General features: G+C 32.3%; 1 protein-coding gene across 1 annotated transcript; it reads left to right on the forward strand.

Annotated features, from left to right (window-relative positions):
* Nucleotides 1-5,622: 5,622 nt before the first annotated feature.
* On the forward strand, nucleotides 5,623-17,324 carry LOC134693433 (uncharacterized). Its single transcript, XM_063554257.1, has 8 exons — nucleotides 5,623-5,737; nucleotides 6,437-6,547; nucleotides 8,790-8,963; nucleotides 11,148-11,261; nucleotides 13,075-13,185; nucleotides 14,290-14,340; nucleotides 15,195-15,377; nucleotides 16,639-17,324. Exons 3-8 carry the CDS (start codon nucleotides 8,912-8,914, stop codon nucleotides 17,289-17,291), a joined length of 1,164 nt encoding a protein of 387 aa, XP_063410327.1. The 5' UTR covers nucleotides 5,623-5,737; nucleotides 6,437-6,547; nucleotides 8,790-8,911; the 3' UTR covers nucleotides 17,292-17,324.
* Nucleotides 17,325-18,116: the final 792 nt, after the last annotated feature.

Here is an 18,116-nt window from a genome sequence, read left to right on the forward strand (position 1 = left end):
GCATAAAACTTTATTTTTCAAAAGATAGGAGACTGGATGCTCCATATCTTTTATGCTGATATCTTATACTACAAAGTTTCAGTCAAACGTATTTTCATTGTCCCTTGACCCCATTTTCATGGTTCAGCAACTACTTCAAAAAAAAAAAGTTGTTTTGTCATGTGAATTTCTCATGCACTTATGAAAAATGTGGAAAATTATATTTGGTTTATGGGTTCCTTTAAATGTCTGCATGTTTGTCAGACAAAGATCACCTGGCTTTGATCTCATTCCATGGATCAGTGACCAAGGTAAAAGTTACATTATTATGGACTCTTTCTCAAATACTAGAAGCAGCAAATCAACAATATTTGGTGTATGGATTGACTGTATGGTACATGTCAGTCTGGCAGGTTTCTTTTGACCTGTCTTCATTTTCATGGTTAGTTGGACAATGTTATTTTTTTGTGTGTTTTTACCGCTTCTATAGTACTACTATAAGCAAAAGGTCAACTATTTGGTGTATGGAATAATAGTACGTAGTACATGTCTGTCTTGCAGGTGTCCACTTTTATCATTGACCTCATTTTTTAAGGTTCATAGGTCAATGTTGTCCGTGTTTCAAGAATTATAAGCAGTTGGTCAATTATATTTTATGAATGGAATAATGGTAAGGGGTAAATGTCTGCCTGACAAGTATCATCTGACCTTGATCTCATTTTTATGGTTTATAGGTCAATGTCTAGTTTTTGTTGAATAGTGATCCAGCGGTTGCGTAAGCTAACTTCCTAAAAGCTTTATATTTTAGAAAGTGGAAGACATGGATGCTTCATACTTAGTATATTATAAGATGCCTCGAATTTGGAAGTTTCCGTAAGTCACATGTCAAATGTCCTTGAGCTCACTTCAAGGTTCAGTGACTACTTGGAAAAAAAAAGATTTTTTGTAATGTTCAATTCTCTCTTATTATAAGTAATAGGATAAATATGTTTGGTATGTGCGTACCTTGCAAGGTCCTCATGCCCGTCAGACAGTTTTCACTTGACCTCTCTTGATGTTCAGTGTATGGAAGGACTGCAAGGTGTTCATGTCCAACTGGCAGGTGTCATCTGAACTTGACCTCATTTTCATGGTTCAGTGGTTATAGTTCAGTTTTTGTGTTTTGATCTGTTTTTCTCATACTGTATGCAATAGGTCTACTATATTTGACGTATGGAATGACTGTAAGGTGTACATGTCTAACTGGCAGGTATCATCTGACCCTGACCTCATTTTAATGGTTCAGTGGTCCAAGTTAACTTTTTGTGTTTGGTCTTTTTATGCCCAACCTACGATAGTAGAGGGGCATTATGTTTTCTTATCTGTCCGTCCGTCCGTTTCGTTCGTTCGTCTGTCCAGTTTCAGGTTAAAGTTTTGGTCCAATCAACCTGAAACTTAGTATTTATGTTCCTTATGATATGATCTTTCTAATTTAAATGTCAAATTAGAGTTCTGACCCCAATGTTACGGTCCACTGAACATAGATAATGATAGTAAGAGTGGGGCATCAGTGTACTGGGGAAACATTCTTGTTTTCTAATACTATATGCAATTGGTCAACTATATATGGTGTATGGAAGTGTTTTATGACCATTATGTCAGTCGCATAGGTTTTATTGGGCCTTGAACTCATTTTCACGGTTCACTGCTCCGTGTATTTTGGTCTGTTTTTATCCTAAACTATAAGCAGTTGGTCAACTATATTTGTTGTGTGGAAGATTCTTTGCTGTACATATGCCTGCCTGGCATGGTTCATCTGACATTGACCTCATTTTCATGGTTCATTCGTCAAAGTTTAGTTTTCATTGTTCATTTGTCAATGTTTAGTTTTCTTGGTTTATGTTAAGTTTATATGACAGTTGTGATAACACTTTATATTTAGGACTATCAATACAATATCAATGATTAGTAAAGAAGGCGAGACATGTCAGCCTGTGCACTCTTGATTGTTATGGTTTGTTTTTCAATATACACATGGGCCCAATAGGTCAACTATATTAAGTGTGTCACAAATTGTAAGGTGCATCAGTCTGTCTGACATGATTTAACTGACATTGACCTGATTGGCATAGATCTTTGAAAAATGTAAAGTTTATGTGATGCTTTTTGTAAAACCTTGTTCTTTATGACTATACATAACATAAATAGACAGTAATGCATGCGAGATATTTCAGCGTTTGCACTCTTGGTTTTTTTCTAAGCCCTTTAATTTTTTGCGGCTGTTCCGGTGTGTTGTTGTAGTTGGATGTGGTAAGGTTAAACTCCTATACATAACCCATAATTAGAGCATTGTTTCGTTGACTTGCATTTGGTCAAATAAATAATCGAAATGACCAAGAGAAAGAAAACAAGTTCGGAGGCACCAGTTTTTATTTTTATGTTCTTGAAACATAATTATAAAACCTATCTTCACATATTTTATTTCAAAATTTCCTTTTATGCACAAAAATGTGATTTTCATGAAGATTGTAATGACATTTGAAAAATGTGAACTACTCGTGACACTCGTAGCTTAAAAAATAGCAGGATAAATTAATCCTCATTTGTTATTACATTAAAAAAATAGTTTTGGCAAAGTACAAGAAAATTTTATCTGAGGAAATACATGTATACCGATGATCTACCTTAAATCGCCTTCAACATGGGGCAATGCCAATACCGCAGAGTAAATGTTAAACAATTGAAACGAGAAAACTAAGGGCCTTAATTTATCTGTATACATAATGAACAAGACAACACTGATATACCTTGATAAGAAGCACAGTATATGTAAACACCGAATTGTTTATGCACGACTTCTGGTTAAAAGATAAGATAAATCTCGGTTAACTGCACTGCAGTGCAGTTTGCATCGTTAAATAAACAACAGCAACTGGATAACAATGGTAAGTGTGTTTATATAAAGACTCACAAAAAACAGGAAAAAATAAAATTAACAAATAATCAACAAAAAACTATAAACAAAAAGTTACTGAAACAACGTCATTTTCATAGACCAAATTTAATTTACATCTATTAATCAACATTATTATGGTTGTAGTTACAACTTTGTTTAAACATCTAATGACTTCATCTTGCATATTGCCACTGAAAACTTCCCATATTTGATACTTCTCTGATGAAACTTGTTTACTAATTTTGAAAATACCAACCCGTCACCAGTCAATCAGGGTTCTCAGATTCTGCTATGAAATGTTTTCACACTGAGATTAAAAACGTACTGTCTCTGTGTTAGTCTTTCTTGTTACGCTACTTGAAGGACGAATCTATGCACTGTCTGACTTCATGAATGTTTTTTTTCTTCAGAAACACGCTTAAACAAACCCATGTTAATGTTCAAATAAAACACCAAACCTAGTAACATTGATTTTTAAACATTACATATTTTTTTTTATATTTTCTAACAGATAGTCTTGAGTATTTTTACTTTGGCGATTACCATAGGCGTGTCGAGTAGCATTTCTACAAATGGAACATGCGTTTGCGCTCACAGTCGACAACCTGTCTTGTCTGCACCGAGCAATTTTGCTCATATTGAAACTTACATCGAAGCTGGCTATTGTCTCCAATCAGCTTTTCCAGTTCAAGATCCATGGATTTCAGTTTTATATGACAGACATTTAGCTTTGGAAACATTTTCGGCGGTAAGCTTTAGTACCTGTTTAATCCACAGTAAGAAATTAATCTCAAATATGAACGGGGAGTAGATAAGTCTTTTACAAATTACATGATAATGTCTAACATATTTATAATATCAACAGACTTTTTTAGTTTCAAACGTCGTGTTTTTCCAGCGAGAGACATTATGAATAATTCTAATACAGCTTGTATTTATTTAGCTCATTTAGAAATATACAATTGCGTGTGATTTATTTGGAACAAATTCATGATAATTAAGAGGATTGATGATGATTTAGCTTAAAAGATCTTTCAATAGAAAATTATGAATATATAAAATAAAAAAAAATATGTATAATTTTGATATTGTGAATCATTTGGATTTTCAAATATAAATGTTTTTGAAAGGTTGGTATGGTGAGAATGACCAACGACGTGTTTGTCAAGACTGTTTGTCCACCGAGCTATCCTGGCAAGTTTACGAGAAAGGTGGAGGCTCTAATGACTTGTTTTTAACTCTTTTTTTTCAAACACGTCCAATGTGACGTTGTGCTTTTGCCACAAAACGACATCCGATCGATTAGAGTCTCCTCTCATTAATCTCAAATATCATTTCATGATCAGTTTGATTATGTTTATATTATATATATCGTCTTTTCTTTGTGTTTAGCTGCTCACATAAACTAATTGTTTGCATATGTCTTTATAAAGTTTATACATTAAGAATCGATGTATATGAGAAGGACAGCTATTTTATTCAGTAAAGTAGTTATATTATTGCGTTTGAAAAAAAGACAAATATTGTCTCGATTATTTTTTGTTTTTGTTAAAACTAACATGATAGAACAAATAAAGTAAACAAATTGAAATCCAATTAATAGTCGAGTGACATTATCCATAAACTTTCATTTTTAATGCACCCAATTTGCATACTGCTAAATTGTATATCGTTCAATATCAAACTGTTTATTTTTTTTAGTAGAAAGGTTACATGTTACAATTACATTAATATACAGCCTATATATATATATTATACCGATTTAAGAATTCTAACAATTCTTCATCATATAGTTAAAACTAGACTTTCTAAATAGTTTAATAATGGCAACAGTAGTATACCGCTGTTCGAAATTCATAAATTGATAGAGAACAAACAAATACGGGTTACAAACTAAAACTGAGGGAAACGCATCAAATATAAGTGAACTACGACACAACAGAAACACAACATTAAAATGTAACACACAGAGAAACGAACTATATAAAATTGCCATTTCCCTGACTTGGTACAGGGCATTTTAAAATAAAAAAAGGTGGGTTGAACCTGTTTTTTTTGGCATGCCAAACCTCCCGCTTTAATGGTAATGCTAATTATAACATTAAATATAGCTATATGTAATTAAAATACAAGTAGTATACAGAAGTGAGTTTTAACAAAAACAAAAAATAATCGAGACAATATTTGTCTTTTTTTCAAACGCAATGATTTTATTGAGTAAGTGTTACACCAACAAATATAAAAAATCAGCATCAATGCAAGAACCACTGACAAAAAGCAGCACGTTTGATATTATAGCTATCATATGTAATTACAAATAAATTTGAATACTTGAAATTTGTTTTAATTCATCTTATATTTTTTTGTAGATAGTTCATATTGTGTTAAGCCTTCTGTTGTTGACCTTACAGTGTTTTTTATGGAGTTTTTCTCACTTTATTTTCATAATTGAGAAAAACAGGTTCTATTATAATCGCGTTATATAATCACAAATGTCGCATACAGAATAAATAAATTGTGCAGTCTAGGTTTTGACTTCAGATAATGGTATTATGTTCTATAAGCTAGATTTATATGGTTTTTAGAAATGGAGTGTTGAATGGGTGTATCTAAGTCATTAACTTTGCGTCTTTTTTAAAAATTCCACTCGCCTATATCATACATTGTGATCAATTTATATGTGTGAATATATATTTGTAGGCCGTATACATTGTGATACAGGTCCGTGTGTCAATGGCTACTGTCACAGTTCAAACTTTGATAGAGGAAAGCCACACTGGTGTATATGTGATCCTGGCTATACTGGACAGGAATGTAATACTAGTTAGTTGTTTTGAATTTTCTTTTAGAATTAACGTTTAATACTCAGTATTAACGTTTGATACTCAGTCTGGTTTATCAATTGAAATAGTATAAAGTTTTGCATAATATATAGTACAGTCCCATTTTCATTTCCCAAAGAAGCATGTTATATTTGGAATCTAAATACATGCTGCTGATTAGAAATAATATTTAATATTGCTTTTCGACAGAAAATTTTTGTACAACTAGTGGATACACGAAAATAGTCGCAGATAATTTCTCCGTGAAGTAAATTAGTCGATCTTCTTTTTAATAAAATTCCCAGTTCCTCCCTTTTAATCGAATACAATCATTATTATCGCGAAAGTTTCTCGCCAACTTTGATATCATATTAAATGCTAATTGTTCATAGGCGGTAAGAAACAAGACGAAAAACAAAATTTCCATTTTATTTAAAATCGTTTTAGGATAATGATGACTAGTGGCGATTTAACGTTAAGGGACAACATTATATGTACGTACAGGACGAGGACATGTTGATACAATATGATAATAAACTCTAGACAGACACGATGAGTTGGGTATATAACATGCTAGTTTTCAAGTATTATATGTAAGTTCACAAAAGACATGCCACCCTACACTTTATAGTTTGAACTCCGAGCCATAAGCTATTTTATTTATTTCTAAAGTTGTATGATTTACAATGTTTCTGCGCAGAGCATGTCTGTACACGAGCGAAGATTTCGGTGGCTGGAAAGTGCTATGACCTTATCAACAATAACTTAGTGCATCACAATCTCAGTCATGTAGCGGAATATAATTTTGCAGGTAAGTTTCTTACTACAGTAATTAAAATTCAGAAAATTTTATCGTTTCCAATATACATATATATAGTGAAATTTTGTTTTCATTTTCATTAATGAACTTGTAAGCACACAAATGTATAATCTGTTAGAAAATAAAGGTGGTACCTAACACTTTCCTTAAAATTAATTTGGCTCGTTTAAATTTCATAAAATTTTGACAAAGTATTTACCTTGACCCTTTTACAAAAAAAGTAAGCAAGAATTAAACCGCACCACCTATCCCCACTCGATAAAACATAAAGGCAAAAAAAATATTAAAAACCATATTAGAAAATAAAACAATTCAAAAACGTTAACCGAATAAAACAGAAAGAAAATATAATTTATGTAAGAGTATGAATGGAAGCAGAATATACAAAATCATTAATTGACGAAACACAGTCACGGCGAACAACTTGCACTCTTCATAAAAATCAAAATAAACATGCTAGGTATGTCTCGTTTATTATTTTATCTACAAATCATCATTAATAGTACATCATTTATAAATCATAAGAAATCAAACAAAGACAAAAAAGATATCAATGTACATGTAGTTGTTTCTGAAGTATCGTTTTAAAGTTTAATTTGTCCGTCTGCAATTGAAGCGTTCATTTACAGCTAGTGAATTTTCTTTGCTCTCTGGTCTGCTTTGTGTCGTTTTATCTTTAGTTTTTTCCGTTTCAAGTGATATTTGGAGATCTATAAATTTGAAGAAACTTTCAACTTGTTCACAAAGGGAAAATAACACTCACTATTTCGTAAAGGAAACTATATATTTCAAATAGATAAACTCAGCATAGATTCCAGGATTGACATTTTATATATTTGCGTCAGACGCGTACAAAAGACTCATCAGTGACGTTCGTATATATATATATATATTTTTAATAAGTTCAAATTAAGTACTAAGGTGAATAGCATTGAGGACCAGCAAATCCTAAAAGTTTTGCCGAATACATTATTTCCATATTCAAAATTTGAAAACATTTAATTTATAATTATGACCTATTATATAATATTTGTACAGTATTTATGATAATTCATGCCATCACAAAAGTGTTGACTGCTGGGCTGGTGATTCCCTAGGTGATAAAAAAAACTCCACTAGCAGTAGCACTGACTCAGTGGTTGTAAATAAACTCATCATAGAAACAAGGATTGCAACTTTATTTTGCGCCAGACGCAGGTTTCTTCTACAAAAGACTTATTAACAACGCTCGATTGAAAAAAGGCCTCATTTAAGTTCTGCCACCATGAGCATAGCAAGGTGTCTCAAAGGTCCAAGGATTATAATTTAGTACACCAGACGCGCGTTTCGTCTACATAAGACTCATCAGTGACACTCATATCAAAATATTTATAAAAGTCCAAGAATGAAGAGCATTGAGGATGTACTGAATGTGATTATAGGGGTTTTTCTATTAATACTTATTGTTTATATACATGTATATAATTATATAAGACAGTGTTATGATTTATATACAGTTGACGTGTGTTATATAGGAATCTGAACATTGATCAATTAAACACACATACACACAAAAGTCATTAAAAAAAGTAAAATCACAAAATCACTGAACTCGCAAGAAAGTTCCTAATAAAATGGCAAAACTAAAAGCTCAAACGCATCAAACGAATGGATAACAAATGTCATATTTCTGACTTGGTACAGACATTTTCTTATGTAGAAAATGATGGATTAAACCTGGTTTCATATCTTGCTAAACCTCTCACTTGTATGACAGTCGCATTAAATTTCATTATGATATTGACAACGATGCGTGAACATAACAAACATACATAATAGGTAAAAATGTCAATAATACATCAGTCAACATTGTGCTATAATCACTTCCAAAACCATACAAAAATGTAACAAAGCAAAAATTGCGTACAAACAAAGCATATGTAATTTAGTAAAAAAATAAATTAGAATGCACAAACTGACTATAGTACAATAAGAAAATGACGGGATGTATAAGTACAGAACCACGTCATATAAATGTTCATGTATGATAATGTAACGACGAAACAGAAAAAGGCATATACACAAAGCACATAGCAAAATGAAAAACGAGCAACTAACACGTTTGCAAAGTTTTTGAAGGTACAAAAATATGTAACTGTTCGCAGTTGACGATATTAAGGGTTCTATACTCCTAAAAGTGTTATATGAAACTATGTTCGCAGTTGAAAATATCTAAGGTTTTATACTTCTCAAGGTTCTATATACCCATTGAACGAAGATTGCATTGTGTCCACCTCCTCCAATCCTTTGGTAAGAGGAGTTTATTGCTATTGTGGACAAACACAGGCGTTGCTGTATTCCAATCATTCACTCTCCATGTGCGGATGTCAAGGTGGACAAATGCGAAAACTTGATGGAAAATGTACAGGTAAATAATTATAACCATGCACAAAATGTTTTATTTCAATCTTTAATTTCGTTTTTATTTGTTTATGGTTTACAAATAGATTTTAGAATTAAGAAAAGAGGGGTGAAAGATACCAGAGGGATATTCAAACTCATAAATGGACAAAAACTGACAACAACATGGCTGAAAAAGGAAAAGAAAACAGACCAACAATTGTGCACACACCACAACATAGAAAATTAAACAACGTGAACCCAAGAAAAACCTGGGTGATCTTAGGTACTCTGGAAAGGTAAGCAAATTCTCCTTTACATGTAGCACCCACTTTATATTATTCATGTTATAGTACAAACCCGGTTACATATTTATTTCGGTAAGACAAATTTGTGAAAGCGGAAAAGTTACGACATTAGGAAAATATCCGCTATTATCTGTGAAACGAACATTCTATTACAGACGACAGACTACTGATGACGTCCGTAAAACTTATGAAGTGATGACTTTAACTTCACTATTTGGAATTCTTTATTTAATAGCTTCCTTTTGAGCAATCCTCTCTATCAAGGAAATCATGATTTGAAAGTTGAAGCCCGGGAATATCGTATTAGTTTGAAGTGATATACTCCGTATGCAGGCGCTGCTGGAAAAATCACGAAGAAATCATCTCGTTTGATGTAAAGTTTTGATTTCAACCGACCCTCAATTTCAATTTCAAGTTCCATGGGATAGATGAGTTTAACCTAGCCACCAATTTTGAGTTATTCAGTGAGAGAATATCATCTATATAGCGAAAAGTAAAGTTAAGGTGGTACCCAACACTTTAACTAAAATTAATTTAGCTCGTTTAATTTTCATGAAATTTTGCTAAAGTATTTACTTTGACCCTTTTACAAAAATATAAAAATTTCAAAAACTTTGAACCAACCGTTTTGTCAGAAAAATTACACTGGTTATATAGCAGTTTGACAAACACCAATTTTGATCATTGAGATGCTTACTATTCCCTTAACAACACAACGTCATTAAAACGTTCTGATGATTTTACAGAGTTATCTCCCTGTAGTGTTAGGTACCACCTTAAAGGATACTGTTTATTTCCTTTCTTTCTTCCAGTAATGTCCTCTATGAAGTCAGCCACATATTGATAAAGGAACAGTCAAGTCTTTAGTGTATCGGAGTAATCACGTTTTTAGGATTACACCAATACCAGACAAGGCAGAAAACAAACTTGAACCCATAATATAATGTCTTCTAGCTTCTACAAGAAACTACTTGGCCAAATTTAACCAAACTTGGCCACATTCATCGTTTGGGGATCTTGTTTAAAACATGTGTCCAATGAAATCACTTGCCAACCAAAATGAATGGCCGGCATGGCTAATCATAAAGAGCAAAAGTGAACAACCTTTTTGTCTTATATCTAGAATAATATATATAAAGATATAATGGTTGGAGATCATAATATACTAGTAATCAACAAAACAAGACCCACAAATAAAGCCCATGGTGGAAATTGTCAGTCAACTCCTTATTGGAAATAAACTCATCATAAATACATGTATTAAAATTTGTATTTGCGCCAGATGCGCGTATCGTCTACAAAAAAAAATAACTCATCAATGACGCTCTAATCAAATAAGTCAAAAAGGCCAAATAAATTATGAAGTTAATGTCTTGGATGAGCTATTTTAACCAAATTCAACTTTTTCGTCTGTTATACTAGAACAAATTAGATAGATTGAAACTTAAAGACAAATAAATAAAGTAGTAAGAAAAGATATACACAGAAGTTCAAAAGTCGAAATCGCCAGTCGATTTCATATTAGTGAATTTGCTCTTACTTGAACCGACGTTTGTTTTGTGTTTTTGACAATTATTGTGAAAACTATGTTAAATAAACATTCACATTTAACATAGCACTGCTTCAAAATGACTAATAAAACTAGACATAAAAACTATAAATAGTTTAATGTGCTGAAATTGTCATCTAACTCTTTATTTGAACTCTGGTTTGCTCTTTGTCTATCGGGACATACACCTTCGTGGAATCCTCTATTTGTTGATATAGGTATATTAAAGATGATTGATTTTTCAGACCGAGATAGTACAAAGTGAATCCGAAGTACAGAAGAAAAAAAATATTGTTCCCACCTGTTAATATAAAATTGGTTGTTAAAAAGTTACTTGTATTTCAAAACTTTTAAGATATGAGTCTCTGTATTCTGTCCGACTATTGTGTACATGGAACTTGCTTGAACACTACATTAATACCCACATGTGTCTGTGAAAGTGGATACACAGGACTGAGGTGCGATAATAGTAAGTATTATATATTTCGTTTGTTGTTCGTGTTTTTACATATATTGTATTTTTAAGAAATAATTCATTCATGTTATTCTATATGCTCATTTTAACATGGTCAATTATAATCGAGTACCGTGGGCGTGTAAAACGAATAATACTGCAGATTGATTTAAATATAATTGTTTATGAAGTCTCCCTTAGACTAATTCAAAAAGCTATTCTTCCAAACTATTAGAAGGTAAGAAAATCGCAATAATTTTGTCTGTTTTTCCTAAACTTATTATCTATTATTGGTTTCTTCTACTTCTATTTTGAGTCATGCATTATACATTTATTAGAACTTGAAGGACAGGAATGACCAATTTTGAATCTCTCTTTATAGCATTCAATCCTTCTTGACATGAGAAGCAATATAATAAATAAGACCGAGGATCTCAACCATTTCAAAATGTTTGAACGTTCTCAATCATAGCACATATAGGTTACAATAACTCAACTTACAGATGATTAATATAGAAACACAACAAGTCTAAACATGTTCAAATAAAACAGCATTATCATACGGCTAGAGCACGAATAATCTGTATGGAATCATTTTTTCCTGAGACAAATAACAAAAAAATTATACGGTTTATGGATGGAATCTCAACCACTTTCATTTTAAAGCAACATTCGGAAATGACAGGTGTATAACAAAAAACATCTTTCAATCCATCTTGACACGAGAAACATACACTAAAGACAAGATATCAAAACTTTCTCAAATGAAAGAAGTATTGGATATCAAAAGTTGACTATCCCAACCTTTGTTTTTATTCTTGCCATATGGAACATGCTTTATTCATTCTTTCGCCGTTTTTGTATACATTTTAAAATACACAAGTCGTTGGTCAAGGTCATAGATGACAAATGACCTTTAAATCAAGTAGTTCGTCGTATTGTCGAAATAGTGAAGACCTTTATTTCTATTTTACAAGAAACCAAGAACCAATAATACTGATTTTGAATTAACAGTTGAACGAAAAACAACTTTTAGAAGGTTGAAAGTTACAAATGATTGTCCGTCGGAAGGGGACGATATATGGCTTGCCCGTGTTCAGAGATAGTCGTATCTCCTGCACGTAAAAGACACCTTTGTAAATTCCGAAAAAGAGCAGGATAATGCCGCTACAAAGCAGCAGTCGCACCCACATTGTTGAAAGGGATTAATATAAGTTGCAATAACCTTTTTCTCAATCCACTATAAATAAATATGTTTAAACTAAAGACTGTACATTTTGCACTGAAATAGTGGCCAAAAACTGAGACTCATCTTTTATTAGACTATACATTCTGTTCTGGTATACGAGAACATGTACCGTTTTTGATAACTTCTTCCATTATATCTATGACCAATAATGAAAAGCTGAAATTGTTAATTATGTGTCATTTTCGAAAAGTAGCCAAAACATTGTACAGGCATATTCCAAAAGACGCAATTCTGTTTACAAAAAAATATTCTAAAAATAACTTTTTTCAACAAAAAAAGATTTTCATGAATAATTTGGTAATTTCACAACTGTTTTTATTTATTCAATATCATCTGATGTAACCTATGGATTCATTTGGCCCGGTGTATTCATAATTATCATATATTATATATGTCTTGAAATCTGTCCATATTCATACACGTCACTTTAATACATATTCTACTTACTAGCTTACCTATTTATTTATTTACCGTAAAAAAATAATCAAAAACTGTCGTCTTATATACTTGTATTCGACTTTGAAAAATGAAAACAACTGTTGCAGTATTTTCATTAAATTTGATTTCCTTTTTTTCTAGAAACAGTTCATCAGAATAAATATTGCAATGGGAAACTATGTAACCACGGTGTATGTGTTGGAACATTCTGTTTATGCGATATGGGATGGGAAGGTGAACTTTGTGATTCCTGTAAGTACGAGATTTTCTATTTTTTACTCTCTCCTTCTCTCATTCTCTTATACTTCAAATTAACTTCACAATATGGGTTGCATACATTTCTTTTCTGAAAGTATTCTCACTTCATTGCTTGAAAGATGTGAATTGCAGTCATTATGATATTCTTTATTTATCTTATTCCATGAGAATAGTCTATGCATATATAAATACAAAAAATGTATATTATATATATAATATGTCGAGTAGTCTAGCAAAGTCGGTCACAGTGCAAGGCGATTTGGTGCCAGACTATATAAATAGCATCAGTTCGAATCCTGACCATAGAAGGACAAAACATTATCAAATAACATGCGAGGAATAATCGCTACAAAAACAGATGGAGACAAATATAGTTGCATGATGCAGTGAACAACTGTAGGTATTTTTTTAAGTTTAAACCTAATTATGAACAATTTAAGGGACTTATCGTGTCCCCAGATTACTCTGTGTGAGATTCTTTTTTTTTACAATTAAGTATAGGGGATATAAAGTACATGTATAATAATGACCGACAACACCATTGTATAATGATAAACAAGCTAAATGGGAAACCATTTACAATAAGCCGTTTTGACTGATAGGTCGTAAACCATATTTTGTATGCCACTGCTGGTGGACGTTTCGTCCCCGAGGATATCACCAGCCCAGTAGTCAACACGTCGGTGTTGACATGAATATCAATAATGTAGTCATTATTATAAATTTCCTGTTTACAAAACTTTGAATTTTTCGAAAAACTAAGGATTTTCTTATCCCAGGCATGGATTACCTTAGCCGTATTTGGCACAACTTTTTGGAATTTTGGATCCTCAATGCTCTTGAACTTTGTACTTGTTTGGTTTTATAAATATTTGATTTGAGCGTCACTGGTGAGTCTTAGGTAGACGAAACGCGCGTCTGGCGTACTAAATTGTAATCCTGGTACCTTTGATAACTATTGTAGAACATTGTACATGCTCTAGTTAGCTTACGTTTATGAAATTTTGAAGGCATGACACAATGTGGTAACCAATTCGCTATATAAACGTCAAAACATTTGAAATATCATAATGACTCGAATATTTATTTACTTTTCAGTACAGCAGTGTCAAGATGGATACTCTACCTTTTCTCAATGTTATCCATATGGTAATATCGTTTACTTATCTTTTCTGTGATTAAAAGATGCATGTTGAAGGCCGTACCTTGACCTGTAATGGTTAACTTTTATAAATGGTTACTTGGATGGCGAGTTGTTTCATTGTCACTCACACCACAGCTTTCTATTTCTGTATACTAAAGATACACATAATTGTTATATAATTGTTCGTTTATGTGTGTGTTGCATTTTAACGTTGAGTCGTTTGTGTTTTCTCTTATTTTTGAGATATTGAGATAAGACGTGGCACGGTACTTGTCTATCTTAAATTCATGTATTTGGTTTTTATGTTATATTTGTTATTCTCGTGGTGTTTTGTCTGATGCTTGGTCCGTTTCGGTGTTATGTCGTTGTTCTCCTCTTATATTTAATGCGTTTCCCTCGGTTTTAGTTTGTTGCCCCGATTTTGTTTTTTGTCCATGGATTTATGAGTTTTGAACAGCGGTATACTACTGTTGCCTTTATTTATATGGTAAAAGTTGTGTGTACTTTTGCTGTTCAGATTTTGATTTCCTTGAGCATGTTGAGTGAAAACAAAACGCAAACGAATATTTCGGAATATAACTTTAGTATACAAAATGAATTTTAAGGAAACATTAAAACAATGCATTAATCATGCAGGCTAACACATATAATGTGGGTCGGCCATGAACCTGGTAATAATGTGGAAGTATCATATTTGTCTTTACTGAGTGAATAACTCTTAAAACATGATTAAAGCATTTAAAGTATATGCATGTAATAATATTACAAACTATACCTTCATACTTTATAGAATTACTACAATAGATATATATATATAATTTTAACGTTAAAGAAATCATATCAAATAAAATACTTTTAGATAAGGATGTAACCTTTGATTTATGTCCAATTGATACTATTCGTAATTGTCACACATGCTGGTTGTACCCGTTCACAAAAAGTGGAGTCATATGTGATATCACTTCAGAAGGAGAAAATCATACCAATATCAGGCTACAATTAATTGATGGCTCCTTTGTGGAAAGAATCAACAAGGACCACGGTACGTAAACACACAATTGGCCGAGCCCTTCCAAAATTAAAATGTTATTTCCGTAACATGCTCTCCGTAACAACGTTAAAACCATACATAAACAAACAGACAGGTTTGCTTTAGCTTGTAATTTTATGTGTGTACCATAAAAACGCGTTTCAGATTTTTGCATTGTTTTGATTACGAATCTATTTGGTTTTAGGGTCGGTATTTTTGCTATTACATTTTTCATACAAAATGTGTTTCTGTCAATGCTTCAAAACCCAAATTAGTTAGCGAATGAAGCGTTTAGTTTTATTTTGCAATGTTAATAGTATGTTTACAGTCCTTAAGACAATAAAATTATTTCAAATCGTGTTAATGCTATTTAAAAATACAAGTTATGTGTAATCATTACAATAATACATTGAAAAAAGTAAAATCACAAAAATACTGAACTCAGAGGAAAATCAATTTGGAAAGTCCATAATCACATGGCAAAATCAAAAAACAAAACGCATCAAAAACGGATGGACAAGAACTGTCATATTCCTGACTTGGTACAGGCATTTTCAAATGTAGAAAATGGTGGATTAAACCTGGTTCTATAGCGCTAACCCTCTCACTTTAATAACAGTCTCATCAAATTCCGTTACATTTACACGATGCGTTAAATAAACAGTCACAATCAATAAAATAGTCAAAATATGGGAACATCAGTCAGGAAGGATGCAAATGATCATTTTGGTATTGCCTTTTGTGAAAAAGTGTATCTTATATTTTTTAGAGTTTTTTCGTTCGATCTTTACAGCTTTCTGCCATACGCTGAAAGTAACATAAGAGTAACGGAATAGCTCTGAAAAATGGGACCCCCTCCTCATCATTTGATGGAATAATTTCCCTAAAACGCTATCGTAAATATTGAATGTCAATTTAGACTACTGGAAGGATTTTTTTTAATAATACCAGAGTGACTGTATTTTTATAAAATACTATATAAAAAGTAGAGATGTCATAATTCTAAACTTATATTAAAAAGCAAGGAGAATACTTAAGTGGATTTAAAACTTAAAATTCACACTCTATAGGAAAATTTTATACCGCTATTGGTGTATTGAAATATCGGAAGAACCGGAAAAAAGTGTTCTTTGGCCTATTTAACTCATTTTATTCGTACGTCAGTGACGAAACGCCCGCCTGACGTACACAATGTTTATCCTGGTACCTAAGGTTGTATTAAACCTATTCAATTATAAGTTATTTAAACTTTCTTGTGCACATGTTTTTGCAGATGAAAAGCTAGGGGGTTGTTTTCCTCCTGATTCCTTGGTAATTGGGGTTAATAACAAAACCATCAAGATGAAATCTCTGAGAGTCGGCGAGACCATCTTAACTGTCGATGCACATGGGAGATACACATATACTAAAGTTATACTAATGTTCCACAACGACAGCAAAGGCAAGCTCAAATACCGTAAGATAGTAACTGAAAACGGACATTCTATTGAAATAAGTCTCGAACATTTAATATATACGGCAAAAAGACGAAACGACAAAATTGAGGTCAAAGCTGCTGGAAACATCAAAGAAGGAGATTTCATTCATGTGTTCGATAAATACAGAGGATATACAAAAGCTGCCCGCGTCGTTCGTATATCTGAAGAAGTGAAAACCGGACTATACGCACCTTTGACAGAAACTGGAAATCTGATTGTCGACGACCATCTGGTATCATCGTATGCTACCTATGAGGACCAAGACATTGTACATTTGATGTTTTTGCCCTGGCGATTAGCGTTCAAGTTCAACGCCTGGATGTGGGATCAGGAACCATATTGGCCAATCGAAAGTGGGGCGCATTGGTCTTTGAAAGGTTTCTTTATGTTTGCAAATCTTCGCTGTTACCTCTTCAATGAAGAATACTGCGAGTACATGAATTTCTAAAATACCTCAATAAAGAAGTTAGCAATTTAGTCATATCTGTTCATGTTGTTTAAATTAAAAAAAATATACAACTAATCGATATCATAGGTTACATTTGAAATGAGTTTGCCATCGAATTCTATTTATGCCAAACAGCTTTAACGTTTTCCAAGGGTAGAAATCGATCTTTCAATGTTTCTCCAAATTATATGTTTAAACGCGATCAAAATTAACCAGGCTGAATAATTAATCTTGCATTCCAATGCTAAAAACCAACGGTCAAACCCATACAAAAAACAAGAAACATGTTGAAACTACAACAAGAAACGACAACAACTGAACATCAGATTCCGGACTTAGGACAGGGGGTTAAACGTTTTAATAGGTACCAACCATCACCCTTTTTCTGAAACAACAGTGTAACATCACAACATAGAACGACACGCTAAAAAAATATCAACTGAAATGGCTTAACCCAATCAAAAGACATATAAACACAAGTGAACATATACCTGAACGAATAATTTTGATAAATACAAAATCAATAAAATAAGGGGTTCTATTTCAAATGTGACGTCACTTTGTTCGTTTAGGCTTTGACTAACTCGGCTGCGTATTTTTATGTGCAAGATTATGTTTTTTTATGTTATGTATCCGTTTTTTATTCTGTCGATAGTCAACACTTCGGTTTTATCAAGTATATCTATAATATCTGAACTTGGAAGATTTCCAATATATTTTAATATTATAAAAGGAATGTTATTGTACTGGTATAGATTAGAGAATTTAGGTGATAATTTTCCTCTATTAAAAGAGGCATATACACAATCAAAGACACTACATCAC

Source organism: Mytilus trossulus, chromosome 12 (assembly GCF_036588685.1).
Source record: "Mytilus trossulus isolate FHL-02 chromosome 12, PNRI_Mtr1.1.1.hap1, whole genome shotgun sequence".
Taxonomy (NCBI): domain Eukaryota; kingdom Metazoa; phylum Mollusca; class Bivalvia; order Mytilida; family Mytilidae; genus Mytilus; species Mytilus trossulus.

What these genes read in the sequence shown, in the direction of transcription:
- LOC134693433 (XM_063554257.1), top strand. Translation starts at nt 8,912, where the DNA reads ATGTGCGGATGTCAAGGTGGACAAATGCGAAAACTTGATGGAAAATGT. An exon ending in AGGACTGAGGTGCGATAATA is followed by an intron (nt 11,262 to 13,074) that starts GTAAGTATTATA and finishes CTTTTTTTCTAG; the next exon opens with AAACAGTTCATCAGAATAAA. An exon ending in AGGTGAACTTTGTGATTCCT is followed by an intron (nt 13,186 to 14,289) that starts GTAAGTACGAGA and finishes TTTACTTTTCAG; the next exon opens with TACAGCAGTGTCAAGATGGA.